Source organism: Trichechus manatus, unplaced genomic scaffold (assembly GCF_000243295.1).
Source record: "Trichechus manatus latirostris isolate Lorelei unplaced genomic scaffold, TriManLat1.0 scaffold00051, whole genome shotgun sequence".
In the NCBI taxonomy this organism is placed as follows: Eukaryota; Metazoa; Chordata; class Mammalia; order Sirenia; family Trichechidae; genus Trichechus; species Trichechus manatus.
The window spans coordinates 411702-432570 of record NW_004443987.1 but is presented as its reverse complement, the minus strand read 5'-3'; the positions used below and the strand labels follow the sequence as shown (position 1 = coordinate 432570).

General features: G+C 42.6%; 1 protein-coding gene across 3 annotated transcripts in view; it reads right to left on the bottom strand.

The window, feature by feature from the left end:
- Positions 1-20869, bottom strand: part of BTK (Bruton tyrosine kinase) — a 35760-nt gene that overhangs the window by 1696 nt on the left and 13195 nt on the right. For all 3 annotated transcript variants that reach the window (XM_004377528.2, XM_023732379.1, XM_023732377.1), the window contains exons 4-18: positions 19607-19675; positions 17949-18030; positions 11219-11347; positions 10825-10892; positions 8817-9004; positions 8351-8413; positions 7741-7795; positions 7364-7443; positions 7061-7188; positions 6103-6177; positions 5077-5248; positions 4349-4565; positions 3270-3334; positions 2526-2644; positions 1409-1566 (exon numbers count right to left, since the gene is read on the bottom strand). In XM_004377528.2, the coding sequence (XP_004377585.1) occupies positions 1409-1566; positions 2526-2644; positions 3270-3334; positions 4349-4565; positions 5077-5248; positions 6103-6177; positions 7061-7188; positions 7364-7443; positions 7741-7795; positions 8351-8413; positions 8817-9004; positions 10825-10892; positions 11219-11347; positions 17949-18030; positions 19607-19675 (1668 nt within the window). The remainder of the gene's footprint in view (positions 1-1408; positions 1567-2525; positions 2645-3269; positions 3335-4348; positions 4566-5076; positions 5249-6102; positions 6178-7060; positions 7189-7363; positions 7444-7740; positions 7796-8350; positions 8414-8816; positions 9005-10824; positions 10893-11218; positions 11348-17948; positions 18031-19606; positions 19676-20869) is intronic.

Sequence of the window (20869 nt, the reverse complement as noted above, 5' to 3'; positions counted from 1 at the left end):
AGACTTCCCCAGGGATTCTGATGCACATCCAGTTTTGTGAAGCCCTTTTTTTGTTTTTTATTGCGCTTTAGGTGAAAGTTTACAGCTCAAGTTAATGTCTCATACAAAAATTTCTACATATGTGACCCTAGTGTCACATTTATGTGACCCTAGTTGCAGTCCTCACAATGTGCCTGCACACTCCCCCTTTCTACCCTGGCCCGTGTTGTGAACCACTCTTTAAACAGGCTGTGGAGAACGTGCCTATCTGAAATCGTTTTTAACTAGCAGAGTGAAAGTGCCCTAGTTGTGAGGGAGTGGAGCCAGTCTCCCTTAATCCTGCCTCACATAGGAGAAAGAAGGGAAATTGTTCCAAGGGGTTCTCCCTTTTTCCGCACTTTCCTTGGGACCTCTGTTCATTTGTTCAAGGGCAAGGAGCCATGTTCTGACTCCAGATACCCCTCTTCACCTCACCAAGAGGGCTTCAAATTCCCATATGTGCTTGTTGGACACTGTCTGTCTTTCCCTGTTTCTAGTAGGGGCAGAACTAAAAGCTGGACATCTATTTCCTATGAGAGATTTAGGTTGTCAAGTTAAGTTGCCAAAGATCTATTGAAAAGTGGAGAAGACACCTTTGGAAGAACCCAATGTGAGAGCAGTGAAGCATTTAGTAATAGTAGGACAGGTTACTTATTCCCCAAATACCACACCCACCCACATATCCCACAGTGTACTATATTAAAAAAAAAAAAAAAAAACTACCTATTTTAGTTTCCTATCATGTCTTAGGGTTAAAAAAAAATGTCATTTAGGACCTCAGGCAGAAAAGGTTGGCAGCTAGTAAAGTAGAAGAAAGGGCCTATGACTCCCAAAAGAATAAACTTTAATGACTTTTCATTTTTAATGTCCATACGCTTGCCTGGGTGCCTTTGACTGCCTGGTTTTCCTAGATGACGTGGCCCCACAGCACCCTCTCCCTAAAACTGAGTTGGTATGGGGGTCTGCTAATGATACTCTGGAGTCCGTGGGTGGCGCAAATGGGTAAGCACTCGACTACTAGCCAAAAGGTTGGTGGTTCAAACCCACCCAGAGGTGCCTCGGAAGACAGGCCTGGTGATCTGCTTCCAAAAGGTCATAGCCTTGAAAACCCTATGGAGCTCTTCTACTCTGCACACATGGGGTCACCATGAGTTGGAATCAACTCAAAGGCAACTAACAACAATGATACTCTAGTGAGAATAGGGGTAGGCCTGGGAAAGCCTCTGGCCATTAGAGGATTTGGGGTGCAGGCTGGGGTAAGGGAACATGTGCAGCTATCAGTCTGTGTCTAGCTGGCAGGTAGCCATGGAGGAGGGCCTGGGGGCCTGGCAGGTTACATGGGAAAGTAGGTTCAAGAAAATAATTTCAGAGGACACCATAAAACACTTACCTCATGCCAGCAGCTGTACATGATGGTATATACCCTCTCTGAAGCCAGATGAGGCCTGTAGAGACGTAGGCCTTGAGCAATGTGTTCAGCGGTCTCACTGTTAGTAAATCTCTCATATGGCATCTTCCCTAGAGAGTAGATTTCCCACATCAAAACCCCTAGAAGATTAAAAAAGAATGTGTTTAAGCCAGGTGGCAGTCTTTTTGGGTAGTTAGGGTCCTAGTCTTCTTATATCAACCTCAAAGATTAGAATCAACCGTCCCTCCCTCTGTGTTTTTTGCATTTGTACAAACTTCTGCTATAGTACTGACTACACGGGTTGGTGATCAGGGTTGCTCTAGAATATTAGCTCCTCTATGACAGGGACAAGGTCCCGAAGTGGTGCCAATGATTTGCACTCGACTACTAACCTAAGGGTTGGAAGTTTGAACCCACCCAGTGGTGCCACAGAAGAAAGGCCTGGCGATCTGCTTCTGTAAAGATTACAGCCAAGAAAACCCTATGGAGAAATTCTACTCTGTAATAGGGTCACCATGAGTTGGAATTGATTCGACAGCAATGGGTTTTTTGGTTAGGAGAAGGACAGCATCTTTATTTGTCTTTGTAGTTACAGAATCTGGCAGAATCCCTGGTACATAATTAACCAAAACCCGTTGCTGTTGAGTCGATTCCAACTCATAGCGACCCTATAGGACAGAGAAGGACTGCCCCACAGGGTTTCCAAAGCTGTAATCTTTACAGAAACAGACTACCACATGTTTCTCCCAGCGAGTGGCTGGTGGGTTCAAACTGCCAACCTTTCAGTTAGCAGCCGAGCTGTTAACAGCTGCGCCACCAGAGCTCCTTGGTACATAATTAGCATTCAGAAAATATCAAATACTGAATGAATTGTTTGCTTCCTCCAATATATTATAAGTTCTAAGAAAGCAAGGATCATTCTAGTTTACTGTTGTTATCCCCAGCAACGCCTTTAGTGCCTGACACATAGGTGGCACTCCCTAAGTATTGGATGAATGGCAGCAAGAACAGTCTCTCTGGGAAAGACGCAAGGTGTGAATTTTCCCATTGCATTCCTCTTCCTTTGGGCTGTATAATTTGTACGATCTTGTCCACTTACCAAAAGCCCAAATGTCAGATTTGCTGCTGAACTTGCTGTACATAAGGACTTCTGGTGGAGACCACCGAACTGGAAATTTGGAGCCTACTGAGCTTGTATATTCATCATCCAGGACATACCTGCAAGGGATTCAGGACTTGTTACAGTTAAGATTTGAAGAGCTTGATATTTGCTTAAGTTTTCTTGGCACAGTCACAAGAGCTGCACAAATATACACTAAAGGTTTTCTCAAAAGGCTCTGCTGGCCAATGTAATTTCTTTTTTTAATTTTCCTGTTTTTCATATCTGATTTAGCTTTTCAGATAAACATTATGATTGCAGGAAGGATGAAGTGAAATAAATCTAATAAGTACTCCCTCTTCTCTATCCCCCTTTCCATTCTCTGTTCCTTTCCTTCCCTTCCTTCTGTTCTGCCATTGTCAGTGGGAATTAGACTGATTATTAAAGAAGAAGGGATGGAGCAAAGTCAACAGGGTTATCAGATCAAAATAAGGTGTTGGGAGAATAGCTAACAAAGCGGGTGAGCAGAGATAAAGGGAGAAAGAGAGGGATATAGCAATAAAGCAAAAGGATGAGAGAAGTGACTTAAATACTTTAGAGGCAGAAAAGGAATAAGAAGATGGTAGAAAATACTAGAATGAGAAAACAAAAAGAAACAGAGGGGATTAAAAACTATAATGTCTCCTCATCTTTGTATTATGGTAGTTTTACTTTTAAAGGGAAAGATGAAAAGGGCACACTCACCTGGACAGGCCAAAGTCAGATACTTTAACAACTCCTTGGTCATTTACCAAACAGTTTCGAGCAGCCTGTAGTACAACAAATACCAGTGAGACTTGGTCCCTGGCACACAGGTTAAAGGCACAAAGCTTCTGCCCACTAGCGGAATGAAGCCGGGGGAGCTTCATCTCTTTCAACGAGACACCTTATCACCTAATAAGAGTCAGTTGATGCCACTAAGACACTTTGGTGCATTCTTGTAAAGCCCTGAGGACACACAGAACGATTTCATTCACACGGCCAATTCCATGACACCCATCCCTTCCCTGAAATGCTGAGAGAATTAAGGGAGACCAGAAGAGAAGTTTGTTTTCTGCTTTTCTGCCAGTGGGAGGAGGGGCAATTTGAGCTTTGGCCTAGCTGAAACAAATAAGGACACAAACTCAGATGCCGCCAGGCAGGTAAAGTAATAAGAGTGGAGTGAGGTGGGTGGTGATCGCAGGAAACGGGAGAACACACGCCTGGTCTCAAGGAGGCAGCTCCAGCTCAGCTGACCGTTAGCATGGCCTGTGAGAACGCTGGCCCAGTGTTATAAGGTGGTCCAGATTTTCAATAGACGCTAGAAATTCAAGTTTTTTGTTTTTTAATGTGAAATATCTCTTCTTAAGTGATTGCTAACTAACATATAACGTTTGTTCTTAAACCCATGTGGGCGAAATACACCCACAGGCCACTAGTTTGTGACTCTGATGTAACCAAATGATAGCTCGGTGCCAGGAGCAGTCCCTTTGGGAAGCGCGGGGTTGCCCTTCTGCTCCAAGTCTGGAATGGCCACTGAAGGACCCTACCATTTCCTTCTGGGTCATAGGGGGTTGGAGGGGAGTCACTGCTCTAGTACCCACCGTGGCAAAACCCATGGATTTGAGGCTGGAGATACTTAACTGGCTCACCACTGGGGCAGAGGCACAACTAACTTTTAGTGTTTTCTAGATAAAACTTAAATGACGGCACAGTAAGCCTCCCCATCAGTGTATGGTATATCTTCCACTGCTACTTCTACCCCCTCAGCCCTTGGCCCCAGGCCAATCCTCCTGAGGTCCCACCAGGTCTCGGTGAAGGAACTGCTTTGACTCCAGGTATTCCATGGCTTCACAGACATCCTTGCACATCTCCAGCAGCTGCTGAGTCTGGAAGCGGTGGCGCATCTCCCTCAGGTAGTTCAGGAGGCAGCCATTGGCCATGTACTCGGTGATGATGAAGATGGGGCGCTGTTTGGTGCAGACGCCATACAACTGCACCAGCTTCTCATGGGAAAGATTCCTACAGAAAAGGCAACGAACCAGTCCTCCCCTCTAGCTCTACATACTAGTCATAAAGGAGCTGGGGAAGAAAGGGGTTGGCCTAGAAGTAGAGCACCAGATAAAGGTCCATAATAGCAAGTTTACATTCCTCCTTCCCACCCTAAACCTCAAGTGCCTAATATGTGGAAGTGAGCAGAGATTTGGAGCCCATCAACAGAACAGGAAACAAGTCCAGGGCTGAAAGAACACTAAGGTTAGAATCTCTCTTTCTTTTGATAGTCTCATTTTCTACATCTACCCCCAAATGCTACTGAGATGGTACGCATTCATGATCAATACTATTCTCAACCAACATCTAAGGCAGAGAAATGATTACCTTAGCAATTAGGACTCCCACAAATTAAAGGTTGACCTGAGGCCCCGCTTCCAAATCTCTCTCACTGTAAGTCACCTTAAACCACAGTATGTTATCCTGGTCATTCTTAGATTCCAACAACTGGTTGGAGAATTGAGTTTGGACTGTAACTCACATCATGACTTTGGCTTCTTCAATGAACTCATCCTCGGACATGGAGCCTTCTTTGATCATCTTGATGGCCACGTCATACTGGCCTCTCCATTTCCCGTACTTCACTACCCCGAATTGTCCAGTCCCCAGCTCCTTCAAGAATGTCAGGTCCTTTGGATCTATTTCCCATGATCCTATAACAACAAAACCTTGGTATGATTCTTTGGGAGTTATGTATATATAATTCTACAATAGATAATCCTTACTGAGGTAGAAATAGGGAACTAGTGAAAGTGAAGTTCTCGGGAATACTTATCCATCTTTGCTCATGGTAATTCTCAGGCACAGGGAGTTAATGGTTGGGAGAAATCTGGGAATTTTAGGTGAAAGTTGGCCATAAGGTAAGAAGATAGATTCGACAGCCTCTCAAAAATTCTTTATGAGGTTAGATAGGAAGCTTAGGGGGCAGTGAGTTCATGATAATGGGGGAAGAGCAATTCAGAATAGCAGAGCAAGAGTTGTTGTACAATTGGAAGAATGTGATCGATGTCACTGAATTGTACATGTAGAAATTGTTGGATTGGTGTATGTTCTACTGTGTGTATTTTCAAGAACAATAACAAAAAATAAAATAATTTTAAAAAACCAATGCCATTAACAATAGCATCAAAAAGATGAAATATTTAGGGATAAACCTATTAAAAATATTCAAAGTATTTGTATTAAAAGTACAAAATATTGCCAGGACAAATGTCTGAAAAACTAAATAAACGGAGATATACCTTGTTAATGGAAAAAAAAAAAAAAACCCTTTATGAATCTATGTGTTTGCAATACCAACAGAAGCCACTAGAGGGAGAAAAATCATTAAAAAAAAAAAAAAAACAAACAAACTTGTGCTTGGCTCTGTCTTAATCTTTATTGAGGTAGCTGGTGCCCAGAATTGTGTGCTGCACGGACACTCACTGACTTAAGGTCTAATTGGCTCTCCCGAAGGTAGTCCTTGCGATTGGCTACCCCACCCTACCCGAGAGAAACAAGCAGTTACCGTAGCCAAGGCCCGCAGTGGAAGGCGCATTCTTGTTTTGTTGCGACACTGGATATTTGAGCCTGGATATGAGTCCTGAAACATACAGAGAGGTCATGCAGTTGGCGCAGCCTAGAGGGTGATGCCTCACGTATCCTCACTTACAACTTCATACTTCTGATGTGCGTTTTTCTAGAAAATCTCCACAAAACCACGTTTTTGGGAAGTTTTCCCTCTCACAAAAGAGTTCTCAGGGACAAAAAAGAGAGAGAGAGAGAAAATACTAATTGAAATACATCCCCTTCCCCCAACTAAATATACCCCTACCTCCTAGCTAAGGCTTAGCTCAAATCCTACCTTCTCAGTGAAATTTTCCCCATGAATTAATGCCCTCACCAAACTTCCAGTTTTTAGAATTTCTACATTACTTAGAAACTGGCTTCTGATGTTTTCTAACCTGTATGTTCTTTGAGGGCAAGGACCTTGACTCATAATGTTCCTGTGTGCTTCTCTCTCCCTCTCTCTCTTTTTTTTTTTTTTTCTTTTTACAGTTATCGTTGGGTCGATTCTGACTCATGGCGACCCTAGGTTTGTCAGAGTAGGACTGTGCTCCATAGGGTTTTCAGTGGCTGACTTTTCGGAATTAGATAGCCAGGCTAGTATTGAGAAGATTTCTGAGCATACAGTAGGAACTCAATGAATACTTCCTGACTGATCAACCATCAGCCTCTTCTGTGTCTTTCCTTAGCACTGAGCATTTAAATCAACTGACCAATCACCAAAAAGAAGTCAGTCCCTACTGGGTGTCAGTTCTGCCTTTGACCATCTCTTTATTTGACCCCTGTCCAGCCTCAGAGGGGTTTATTTTCACAGCTGATTCACGCTGCCCTGTGAAGCTTATTCTTCCCCTCACCACCATGTTCTCAATTGCTTTTCTAGGTGTTTGTAACATCCTTCTTTTCAGTTGCCCCTGACTCACCTGCAGAGTTATGCTGATGATAGTTAATGAGCTCAGGGATGGTGCTGAAAAGGTGCTTCTCAGCCAGGTAATACTGGCTCTGAGGTGTGGAACAGACAACATAATGGCGTATCACCCCTTGAGGGTCCCTGAAGAAGTGGAAGCTTAGTCAGCAACTTGGGAACCAGAGTCAGTGGAACCCAAGAGGTGAAGTGAGATGAGTTTTGAGTTGGACAGAGGGATGGGGAGGGGCCCACCATTAAGGAGCTGTTGGGAGGGCACCCCCTTCCTTTCTCGCCAGGGCTTTGGAGCAGTAGCACTTACCCTGCAGATTTAGCAAACACAGACACAGTGTATTTTCCAGCTTTGCTGGAGTCTCTAACAATGAAACCTCCTTCTTTCCCCTGAAACAACAAAAAAGAAGCTGACTGTAGGAGGAAGTGGCACTGATACCTGCATCCCACCTGCCCAAACCTGAGAGAAAATAGAACCCCTGATTTGACTGCCCAGTTCCATGCTTGAGCTGCCAGCCTCATTGCTTTTAGTACTGAAAAGTGGAATTGGGATCCCGTAGGATGGTGGCCTTGCCACTGCCTTGCCTGGAGGTGGTGGGCAGCAACAGGCCCTCAATTCAGGATCCTTGCTTATTGTGCAAGGAGAATGCTGTTTGTCCTCATAGTTGCTTGTGGTCCCACACTTACCTCTTGCTTTAGCAGTTGCTCAGCTTGACTCCGAGTCATGTGTTTGGAATACCACCTGTAAAGGGAAAGTGCTTGAGTGGCTCCTAGGCCACGTAGTAATCAGTTCAGAGGTTAGAGCAACCTCTAGGACTGGTTCGTGTCAGTGTTTCAATCAATTCACTCAGACCTTATTTACTGAGTGCCTATCATGTGCCTAGGGCACTGCATCCTTTTCCCAACCCAGGCTGGCACCAAAGATTCATGGCAATGGACAGTGGAGGGTGAAGGGACCAGGACTCTCAAGGAGAATCCACTTCCATGATTATGGAGAAAAGGACGATAGAAATTTGCCATTTTCACCCTTTGAAATGTTTCCTATCAGGCTGTCAACTCCGGTTCTTCTGCAGCTGGCGGGGGGGGGGGGTGACCTCACCAGCTCTCATAAGCAGAGGGTGTTTGAGGTAAGGGGAAGCAATAGGTACTAACTTGGGGTGGTAGTATCATTTGACCCAGTTGGCACTAATTTTAATCTGTAACTTGAAATTAAAAATTTGTTGGTGGTATAAAAAAGATATATACTCTATTGTGTTCCTTCTGGAAGATCATGCGCTGGGAACATAAGCATACTCACTCATACATTTCTATGGAGTCTTCTGCTTCTGTGACATAGTTACTAGGGATGTAGCCTTCCTCCCTGTAGAGGAGACAACATGGTAGATCATCCAGCATCTCCCCAGCTTTGGGGAGAAACAGATTCATATACCTATATCCCTGGGCTCAGAACCAATCTCAAATGGAGGTGTATATATATATCATGCCCGCTCTCAAAGAGCATCATGTCTCCAATGCACAGTTAGGCCACTTAAATGGGTGGCTTCCACACATGTGGCATTGACTCTATGTGCACGACAACATGTGTGCCATACCCTACGGGCTCAGAGTGGTGGCAGAGGCCAACACTAGGAAATGCTTGGAGAGAGAGCATATTCACTTTGGCACATAATGATCAGGATACTGAGTAGGGGAATTATGCTGCAGGATTTTGCAAGGATGTGAGGGGGGAGCACAAGGCTCAGGAATGGCTGGCATGAACTTACCCATTTTTATCCCGCGCTCTCCACCATGGTAAGTTGCTCTCCTCCAGGATAAAATACTCTTCACCCTTCCGCAGCTGTAGATCATTTGCATTCATTGGCATGTAATCATAAAGGGCTACTACCTTTTTCAGCTCACTTGTGCAGACAGGGGCTGCTGTTGGCTCAGGAGGTAGTGGCTTTTTCAAGATCTACATAGTTAGGATAAAAAGTAAGGGGATTTGGCTAGCTATAAAGCATTCTCATCGTCACCCCCAATTCTCTGGTTTACTAGAGACACCATTCTAACCCAAATCAAGCTTAACAAAAGGTTTATTTAGCATTCATTCAACAACCATTTTTGAAACACCAATGTGAGGGCTCTCAGCCTGGGTTGTGCACATTAGAATCACCTGTCGTGAGGGCGGAGCCAACATGGCACTATAGACAGACAGAATCACCTGTTGTTTTTGTTAACTGTCGTAGAGTCAGCCCCCGACTCCTGGCGACCCCGTGCACAATGGGATCAGACCATTGTGATCCATAAGGTTTTCACTGGCTGATTTTTGGAAGTAGATCTCCAGGCCTTTCTTTTCTAGTCCATCTTAGTCTGGAAGCTCTGCTGAAACCTGCTCAGCGTCATAGCAACACACAAGCCTCCAATGACAGATGGGAGGTGGCTACATATAAGGTTCGTTGGCCAGGAATCAAACCTGGGTCTCCAGCATGGAAGGAGAGAATGCTACCACTGAACTACCACTGCCCCCAATGGAATCACCTAGGGAGCTTTTTATTTTTATTATTGAAATTGTTTATCAAGCATTATTCTTTTTTTTGTGTGTGTGTGCTTTAGGTGAAAGGTTACAGAACAAATTAGTTTCTCATTAAACAGTTAATACAGAAATTGTTTTGTGACATTGGTTGCCAACCCTGTGATGTGTCAACACTCTCCCCTTCTCCACCCCGGGTTCCCTGTTTCCGTTCATCCAGCTTTCCTGTCCCTTCCTGCTTTCTCAACTTTGCTTTTGGGTTGGTGTGCCCATTAGTCTCGTATACATGATTGAACTACAAAGCACGTCCCTCACGTGTGTTCTTGTTAGCCCTATAGACCTGTCTAATCTTTGGCTGAAGGGTGAACCTCAGGAGTGACTTCAGTACTGAGTTAAAAAAGGTGTCCAGGGGCCATACTTGCAGGGTTTCTCCAGTCTGTCAGACCTGGGGAGCTTTTAAAAATCCTAACGCTCAGGCAGTTTCCCAGACCAATTACAGCAAAATCTCTGGGAGTGGGACCCAGGCATCAGTATTTTGAAGCTTCCTGGGTAAATACCATGTACAACCAAGGTCAGGAAACCTGCTTGGCACTGAACTAGTAAGTGGATTTAGTAAGTGGCTCATAACCTCAGTTTCCGTATTTGTAAAATGACTGTAATAATACCCATGTTGCTTACTCACAATATATGATAAAGGGCTTTTTAGACCTCAAAAAGTAATGAAAAATAAATCAAATTTTAAAGTGTTAGTGGTAGATTCTAGGTGTTGTTCACTGTTAAATTATTTCAACTTTACTGTATGCTTCAAATTTTTTATAATAAAATGATGGGGAAAATACCAGGCTTTGTGATGGTGTTTCAAACAGGTGATTGGATTAAATTGTTGGCAAAAGCATCCTAATAGCCCTCTACCTTTCCAGTGAAGAGGAAGTCCTAATAAGCAGGACAAATCCTCTGTCTCAGCAAGAATATCAATTAACACTGCCGAGTCCCGGGGGAATTCTAAGACTCTGCTGGTGTATTTCACAGTGGTTAAGAGCTCAGCTGCTAACCAAAAGGTTGGCAGTTCAAATCCACCAGCCGCTCCTTGGAAACCCTAAGGGGCAGTTCTACTCTGTCCTGTAGGGTCGCTATGAGTCAGAATCAACTGGATGGCAATGGGTTTGGTTTTCGTTTGTTTTCTTTTCTTTTTTTGGTGTGTTTCTAGGGTGTGACTGAAAATTTCCATCTAAGCAGTAGCAGCATCCAATTTCCCCGTATACCTGGTCCTCCTCAGGAGTGGGAGGAAGAGGCTTTTTCGTCTTCCGGTGGGAGCTTCCAGGTTTTAAGCCTGAAAAATAAGAAACCAGTGACGATATGTAATGCATTTTAGGAAAGTGGTCAGTGTCAGGTTTGGTCAGGAACTTGGCTCCCGTACACAGTGACTTTAGGTAATGTAGAAAAAGGCTGAATGGATACAGCCCTGGGCCAGGGCACACAGCTTGGAGAGCAGAGCCCCAGCTGGATTTCCATCCCCTCTCCCGAGCCCGTTTGTGCCAGGGCCAAAATGAAAAACCATGCGCAGTGTACCTAGGTTTGGCAAGTTGGATTAGACCCTTGGAGAGTGATAGACATAGAGTCAGAGGAGGAAGAAATTAGACTGATCAGATCTCTTACTTCCATTCCTGTTCTCCAAAATTTGGCAGCCCATGGCGTTTTTGGCTGTCTGAGAGCAGCAAAGATACTGCCCGTCAATCCAGAAGCAAGGGTGATATTTCTGTACCAGATCACTGTTGTACCGGATTACTGTTACAGGAGAGAAGAGAGAGAGAGACATCACATCTGACATGAGGGAGAATCCATCATTTGCATGTTTTCGTCTTTGACTGGGCTTAGTGGTGAGCCTCAAACAACTGCCCCTTCCTCATTCACCCTGAAGGAAAGAAGACGACACGACTGGTTGGCTCACATGACTAGCCTATCTGACGTGTGTCCTGGCCCTGCAGACTTCCCATGCAGTTCTCGCCAGTGGTCTGTCATGATGAATAACTCCTGACCAGCAAGATAAAGATATCTGATGTCTCCAGAACCCAAGAACAAAAATATGTTATCTATATTTTCCCAGTAGCCATTACAATCTTCCTGTAGGTAGGGCAGGTATTGATTATGATGTCCATTTTCCACATAAGGCAAACAATGTGCCCAAGCGAAACTCTCACTCCAGTGTTTAATATACCAAGTTGCCAGGTCCCTCAGTGATCTTTTAGAGATACCTGCCTTAGTGAGAACTTCTGGATTAAGCTTTCTGTGTTAATAGAATAGTCAACAGAGCTGAGCTCAAGAGCAAAACTATTGGTGGAAGTGGAGGTGATTCTGCCTCTAGAATAAACATGGTCTCAGTCTTCTTAGGGACACTGGAGTGGGTTGAGCTCATTGCTGGACATAAGCATAGCAGCTCCATTTCCCTCATTGGCTTATGAGCCTCAAAAGATTTCCGAGAAGTCAAAATACTTTGCAAAGACTGAGATGGTTTGCAGATAGGAGGAATTCGTAGGACTGTTTTTAATACTGTGACATTTCAATAACTGTAACATGAAGTCAATCAGAAAAGCCATCCAGGGATCGTGTTGTCAGATAACCAAGAGAAGCAGAGACAGTGCTCCAAGAAACAATCGACAGTAGTAAGCACTGGAGCAAACCCAGGCTGGTCTAAGAACATGCACATTTTATGACATACACATTTCAGCATTTACTACTAAGAAAAATCCCTGGATCGCTAAAAACCAAACAAACCAAAAAAACTTTCCTCTGTAGAGACCAACTCAAGTCCTTAAGAGCATGCTAGTTACACTTTACTCACTTATGGCCTTAGACCAGGCCTAGAAGCTTCTGGTGGCCTGGTGTGTTTTACAGGCAAATGAGCAAAAATGCTACCTTTTTTGTTTTTGTAAGTGCTATCTTGATGCTTTTCTAAACATGGATTCGAGACTTCCAGCCACTCTCCCCTGCCCACCCTCACCGTTCACTTTTTTAGCACTCCTCTTCACCATTGGGAACCCTGGTGGTGCAGTGGTTAAGAGCTGTGGTTGCTAACCAAAGGGTTGACAGTTCAAATCCACCAGGCGCTCCTTGGAAACCCTATGGGGCAATTCTATGAGTTGGAATGAGTTGGAATTGACTCAGTGGCAACAGGTTTGTTTGTTTGGTGGTTGGTTGGTTGGCTCTTCACCACTGGGGAGTCACTGGATGGTGCAAACAGTTAAACACTTGACTACTATCCAAAAAGTTGGTGGTTTGAACCCATCTAGAGGTGCCTCAGAAGAAAGCCCTGGCAATCTACTTCTAAAAGGTCACAACCTTGAAAACCCTATGGAGCACAGTTCCACTCTGCACGCATGATGTCGCCATGAGTCAGAATCGACTTGATGGCCACTGCTTTGTATTTTGTTTGTTTGCTGTTTTCTTCACCATTGTACCAATGGCAGGGTGGTGGGAGCTGTTCAGATGGGGTGCAGGCAATAATGGGCTGCACAATCTGTACAGAATTTAAAAACAAAAATAAAACCGACTAAAAGTCCATCTGCCTTTTATTTTTACCATGCACTGGCAATTCTGAACAACGTCAGTGATAAACTATTCCTCCCTGCCTGGGCTGATTGCTGATTGCTCTCACCACCTCCCTTCTCTACCTACCTGCCCATGCCACTACCCTTCACCCAGAGATCTGAAGACCCTCAGATCCTCTGAGCCTTCTGCAAGGCTGGGCAACAGTAGACGTACCAAGAACACTTAACTGACAACTAACTACTCTGATAAATTAAGTTATGCTAATATGCTAATGAAGGAAAATAAGGCTTCCTTTCCCTCTCTACCCTCCCCACCCCCAGCACACTCATTAAGAACCCTCCCTACATTCCCAAATAATGTCTGCCTCGTAAGAGTTTCCTTGAAGATGACATCTCTTCTTTTGTTGGCTAATCCAGAGCTGGTATTTCCACCTACTTAGCAGAGGATTGCAAAAGCAGGTGTCCTAGTGGGAGGACTAAGGCAGACTGCTTACTTCACCAGTGCATAGGGCCAGCCCTGCCTGAGAAGCACTAATGGTTGGTGCACATTCTCCAAGTACTTGATGGGCTAGCCTTTTATATCTAAAATTTATCAAGATAGCTATAATTCTGTTTCAGGCATGGAGGAATCATTCCTTCCCATATTGGTCTTTGGAGTTTCACTAATGCCATCCTTTCACTCATTTGGTGAGACTGGGTCGTTTGTTTGCTCTCAAAGTGCCAATGAGGATGGGCTGTATTGCCCTTGACCAAACAAAGATTGAAGAAGGAGTGTAGACAAATATCTGTGGAGCTGTTACATAAAAATGTCCACTGCCACATTCAAGGAAATGTAAGGAGACAGGCCATGGCTAAGTCCTCAGGGATACAACCTATGCATGGAAAGTACCATTAAAACAAAGGTGGCAGCCAGATATGAGGCCCCTGAGGCCCTACTTTATTAATTGAGGTATAACTTACATATAATAAAGTGCACAGATCTAAGATGTACAGCTAGCCACATTAGTCTAAAAAACAACTGTTTAACCACCATCACTCAGATCCAGCACCTCAGAAGATCCCCTCATGCCTCTTCACAGTCAATACTCCTGCGGAGGTAACCAGCATTCTGATGAGTTCTCTTTTCACGTTAGTAACTTTCAGCGGGTGCATTTCACCCAGGAGAGAGAGAATCTATCAGTAGAGTAGGATTTATGAGTCCTAGGGCATCCCACCACTGGCGCTGCCAGAACCCTGGGCTGACCTGGGATTGTCAGTGACTTGTACCTAAATCTTCCAGAAACCATGGTATTTGTTGGTAAGTGCCTAACTTGGGGTTCATGTTGTCAGCCCTGGCACGTTCAACAAGACATACACCCAAGTCTGGAACAACTAAAAAAAAATTCCTATGGTAAAACATAAGGGAAGAGAAGGCAAAACTACACGTAGCCACATTGCCTACCCACTAACGACCCAACTGAAGTGGTGGGGGCGTTTTGTTTGTTTGGGTTTTATTTTTAGCCTGTTCTAATTTTATTTACCCAATGAACTTTAATAGCAGTGCATAACCAACACAGCAAGGTTAAGATCTGAGTAAAGAAACCAAGTTTATACTCTGGATATTCTTATTCGCAGTCATTGCTCACATCTTGAATATAGTGAGCACTCAATAAATATTTGTTGGATTAAAGTACGACTGGTTTTGAAATTAGTATTTGAAATGTAAAGGAGTTTCTAATTTTAATGTGCTCTACTTTTTTTCCCCCTTGTTTCGCCCTCAGCTATTATGCCTCACATTCCGCCTACTTCCAAACCAAATCCTAGCTGTCCATCAATGTGGAGCTCATTGGAAAATAGAAAAATTAATCAATACAACTATTTATTGACTCCTCTTTGTGTGCAAGGCACTGTGGAGAGACTCAAAGAAATACAAAGAGGTATACCCTCTGAAGCTTTTGTCTCAGTCTTTTGCGAATATTTCTCTGGCTTGGAAATAGCCCATTGATTCAGAGCATGGACTTGGGAGCCTGAGTGCAAAGCCTGACCCTGCCACTTACTGAGTGCCCTTGGGACAGTAACTTAACCTCTCTGTACCTCAGGTTTTTTTGTTTTGTTTTTTTATCTGTAAAATAGGGATGATGAAAATAACTGCCTCATGTGGTTAATATGAAGAATAAATGAGGTAATATACGTACAGAACTTAGAAAAGATGGGAAAAGGGAGGTGAGAATGGTTGCACACCTTGAAGAACGTAATCAATTTCACTGACTTGTACGTGTAGAAATTGATGGATTGGTGTATGTTTTGGGCTGTATATTCTCAACAACAACAACAACAAATTAAATTAAAAAAAAAATTTAGGAAAGAGCCTGATCACAATAAGCACTACTGAAATGTTTGCTCTTTTTGTACTCCCCAGGGCTATTTTGCTCTTTTTGTATTCAAGCTCCTTATCTCAAAACATCCGAAAAACTGGGTGGTGTAATATATCGCCTGTTCGTAATACTCAGCAAGGCCTTACCTTGAAGTATTTTGCAACCAACTACAGGTGGAATTTCTGGGCTTGGAAACCCAGCAGCATAGAACTATGTAATGCACTTGGGCTTTGGAGTCATACAGATGATCCAGGGATGTGGTAAGAATCCAGGTTCCACTACTCACTAGCTGTGTGCCCTTGAGCAAGTTACTTAACCTCTTTGAGCCCCTGGTCCCTCATCTGAGGGTAATAATACATACTTCACAAGGTTAGCATGAGGATTAAATGAACTAATACATTTGAAGCACTTGGCACAGAGCCTGGCACATAGTTAGTGCTCATTAAACACTAGTTATTATTAGTAGTATTGTTTTTAGCCCAAGGTTGCTGAAAGAATTAAATGAGCTAATAAATATAAGGTACCTAGCTCAGTGTCTGGCCCACAGTTGGAATTCAATAAATGACCCTTCTTGTCTTTTCTCCTTTCTTTCAGTTAGAAAGACCTGGTGATTATTATTTTGACCAGTCATACTTGCATTCAAGGGAGTGAACAAAGCTGGTATAGCCAGCCACCAAGTATCAGAATCTAAATGTTTATTAAGACAAAGGGCTGTCATGCAATAACCCAACCATGCTGTTATCAGCCTGCCATCCTTCCTGTTTCTCTAGGCAGCCTTTCCTGATGTCAACTCAACCAGTTAATCTCTCAGTCACTTGACATATGGCTATATATATACACAAATATGCGTGCATGCATCCTGTGTTGCAAGCATTTACAGTCATGTTTATCTGAACGCACACTGGTATGGTCTATGGGAAATGCTGAAACTATATTCAAGTTTAGATCCTCAAAAAGCAAGGAACACAAAATAGTTCCTTGGAAAATATTTATCCCCAATGAAGAGATGTACAGTGCTTTCTTAGTACTTTACAGTTTTCCACATGCTTTCATATACGTTACTTCATTTGATCCTTAGGACAGCCGTGGAGTAGGGCAGTTTTTGTTATTGTTGTGTGCCGTCGAGTCGATCCCAACTCATAGCAACCCTATATAACAAAGTAGAACTGCCCCATAGGGTTTCCTAAGCTGGAATCTTTAAGGGAGCAGATCGCCAGATCTTTTCTCCCCCAGAGCAGCTTGTAGGTTCGAACCACTGACCTTTTGGTTAGTAGCCAAGTGCTTTACCATTGTGTCACCAACATTATTATCCCCCTGTTTCAGAAGAAGAAACGGAGCCTCAGAGAAGCTTATTGGCTTACTTGCCAGAGGTCACCCAACTTGTAAGTGGTAAAAGAGGATTTGAAGCCAGATTCTCTGACTCTGACTTCAAGCACTCTCATGTGTCATCTATTTAATTTTTTGGAACAAGATGTTTCATGCTTAAGATTCCAACTATCGCTTAACCATTGAACTCCACGACACCTTTATAATTGGTGTGAAGAACGGGGACCTTTTTATACATGGAGAAATGGAGGTGCCTACAATTACAAAATTGCGCTAGAGACATAGTGGTAAAACTGGACTGGAGCTCTTAGTCTAGTGCCTGATCTTTATTGTCGTGCTTTAAGTGGAAGTTTACAATTCTAGTTAGTCTCTCATACAAAAATTTATATATACATTGTTATGTGACCCTTGTTGCTCTCCCTATACTGTGACAGCACACTCCTTCTTTCCACCCCGATTTCCCGTGTCCATTCAGTCAGCTCCTGACCCTCTCTGCCTTCTCATCTCACCTCTGGACAAGGAGCTGCCCATTTAGTCTCATGTAACTACTTGAGCTAAGAAGCACACTCTTCGCCGAGTATCATTTTATGTCCCATAGTCCAGTCTAATCTTTGTCTGAAGAACTGGCCTCGGGAACAGTTTTAGTTCTGGGTTGACAGAGAGTCTGGGGGCCATGTCTTCTGGGGTCCCTCCAGTCTCAATCAAACAATTAAGTCCGGTCTTTTTACTAGAATTTGAGTTCTGCACCCCACTTTTCTCCTGCTCCATCAGGGACTTTCTGTTGTGTTCCGTGTCAGGGTGGTCTTTGGTGGTAGCCAGGCACCATCTAGTTCTTCTGGTCTCAGTGGTGCCTGATCTTTATATGATGAAAAATACTAAGCCTAATTGTATTACCAGTATCAGGGCAAAATGCAATCTTTCTTCCTCCCTCCCTCCTTATTTCCCTTCCTTTCTCCTCTTTCTCTTCCCTCTTTCCTCCCTCTCTTTCTTTTTTCTTTCTCTCCCCTCCCTTTTTCTATCCTCCCTCCCTTCCTCTCTCTCTCTCTTCCCTTCCTTTCTCCCTCCCTCCTACCCTCCTTTGCTCTTTTTTCCCTTCTTTCTTTCTCCTTCCTTCCTTCTTTCTTTCTTTGGAAACCAGTTTATTTTCCAAGTAGTTCTCACCGTTTTTGAGCTGGTGAATCCACCGCTTCCTCAGGTCTTCAGTTGGGGAGAAGACATAGAGAGGCCCTTCATCATATACAACCTGGGGCAGTGGACACACAGAGTTCAGCAGTTAGGGTTCAGGAAAAAGAAGAAAGACTTTGAAGGAACTATAAAGCTACAACTTTGTACATTCATCGTGGAGAACAAAGAAAGGCAGGGTCTTCAGTCAGCAGCAGAGCTGGGGTCAAGTAAACTGCCTGAGGAATTCCTGAACAACTTATATCCAGGGATCTAGGACTTAGAACCTCTTAGCTTTTTTAATACAGTACTCCTAGGTCCTCTTGACATGTGTTTCAATTTGTGTATAAACTTAGTTCATAATGTTGCTCTCAGCCGTTGGTGGAGACAAGATTTTTGTTTCTTCAGCAAAGAATATTTTATGGTATTATTAAACCTTGAGTTGCTGTAGAAGACAATTGAAGTAATGATCTATATAACTTAAGTCTTGATTATTACATATAGATTATTCAACTGGATAATATGGAGCAAAAATTTAATTCATGGCTAATTTTCCCCCATTGCCTAGTGATTTCCCCTCACCAGTATTAGCCAAAAATAAACCAAACTTGGAACCACAAACCTACTTCAAAAAGAATCAAGTATATATTAAGCACTATCATCAAATCGATCAGCCAGTATTTTCTGATGTACAAGGCATCGTGCTAGGTGTTGTGGAGGTGCATGAAATATATAAGATTTGGTTCCAAACCTCACAGTGTTCATAGATATCACATAGTGGATTCTAAAGTCAAATATAAATTAATTTTGAATTATCTGCTGTTTAGCATCATCCACTAGCCCAGTCAAACAACATCATCTTGTTGAAAGACAACGGTAGTAAAAATTATGCATAAAACACCCCCTTTCACAGGCTTTGCAAACTTTCATACAGTCAGGGACATGAACAAGATCCTTTTACATTTTTCTTTTTGCTTGTTAGTGTTGCTGTGCTCATAAATCCATGACAGAAGGCCCCCTCCCCTGAGACTTTCCACTTCCTTTTCTGGCTTTCACTGTTGCAGAGGCTGCTTTTTCATGACATGTGGCCTACAGAGTTCACAGGACATAAGTGAGCCTAATTGAAGATTGAATTTGAAGCCCTTGTTCTCCTTTATGGCTTACACTGCTTCTACCAAACAGATGCCTATGTGGCTTTTCAACTAAGCCAGACTAGGATAGAATTTAGGTTTATGTGTAAGTCTCATAAACCTTCCCCATACCAAACTTCCTAACAGTACTCCTTCCCTCCCTTTTTCTGTCTTTTCAACCCACATAACCACCATTAGACAGATAGGCAGAACCAGACGGAAGTGAAATGCTCACTCAACAAACAGCATCTTTCTCAATGCAGTTACCATAGACAAGACGTACCATAATAGAATAAAAGCCATCATGGGTCCCCTTTGAGGTGTAGAGACTAAAAGACACTATATTAGATTGGGAAAATAGAAAAGCAAACATTCTCAGCCCATGCCAGTCTCATTTCTTGGTTTAACTTCCTTATCTACCTCAACTCTATTTACTGGGACCTAGTATCCTTCCCTCTGCCCCATACCGCATCCCTAATGATTGCATTACAGGCTCCCTTGCAGAGTTGGTGAGAGAAAATTACTCACCTGGAAGGGGTAAGGGAACCTTTCAATGATTGAAATCTGTTCCATTTCACCAGACTCTTCACCCCTTCTCTGTAATGAAAGAAGAAAGCACAGTTATTGGTTGATGAATTGCTCTTTTCCAGATTTCTTTGGTACTGGAAGTTCTTTGCAATGGCACCAGAAGGCTCTCTGGGACAAACAGCTAACCACTAAATTTGTCGGGGTGGGTGGGAAGGATTAGGTAGCTATTTCACATCATACACCAAAGTAAATTCCAGATGGCTTCAAGAACTTAATATCAAAAATGAAACTATGAATGACTAAGAAAAAATATAAGTGACTATATAATCTTTATATAACGCTAAAGGTTAGAACTATTCCAAAAAAGAATAGTTTAAAACCCAGTATGGCAAAAAACAAAAAAAAACAAAATTCAAAGATAAGTGAAAACCTGGAAAAATATTTTCAACATTCATTACAGTTAAAAGATTGAATTCTTAATACATCCGAACCTCTTAAAAATGACTGGGAATAAGGTGAACATCTCAGTGGAAGAATGGGCAAAAAATTAGAAGGCAGTTCACAAGTGAAAAAACATAAATGAGCAGTAGATATACACTTTTTCAACTTTACTAGTAATAAAAAAAAATACAAAATCAGTCAGCAATGACATACCATTTTTCTTGGCTGTCAAATTGACTAATGTTTAAGAACAATTATAATATCAATGTTGAGAGATTATAGAGAAATAGATACTTTCATACATAGCTAGTAGGAACTCATGAAATTCAAATTCCACTTCTAGAAAATAAAACAGAATAAAAAGATAAAAATAACCAAGGTGCACAGATTTCATAAAGAGAGGAACAAAATTTTACTTCTAGGAAAAGAATAAGGAAACTACACAAAGATGTATACAAGGATGTTCCTCTCACCATGGTTTATAATATCATGTAATTGGCAACAACCTAAATGTGTAGTAATAGTAGATTAGGTAAACAAATTATGATACATTCATAATAAAGAATACTATGCGGTCATTAAGATCATGTTGTTAAAAAGTATCGTCATGGGAAAAAGTTTACCATATATTGTTAAACTGAAAAAATTAGGTTACAAAGCAAGATATGTAGCATGAATCTACTTTTTAAATATATATCATATATATTAGTGTGAGTGTATGTATGAATTGAGTTTGTGTGTATATGGTTGTTAGCAGAGAAAAGCACCTGTAAGTCTAGACACCAACATGTTAATAGTTGTTTTAGCTGGGTGATGGGATTA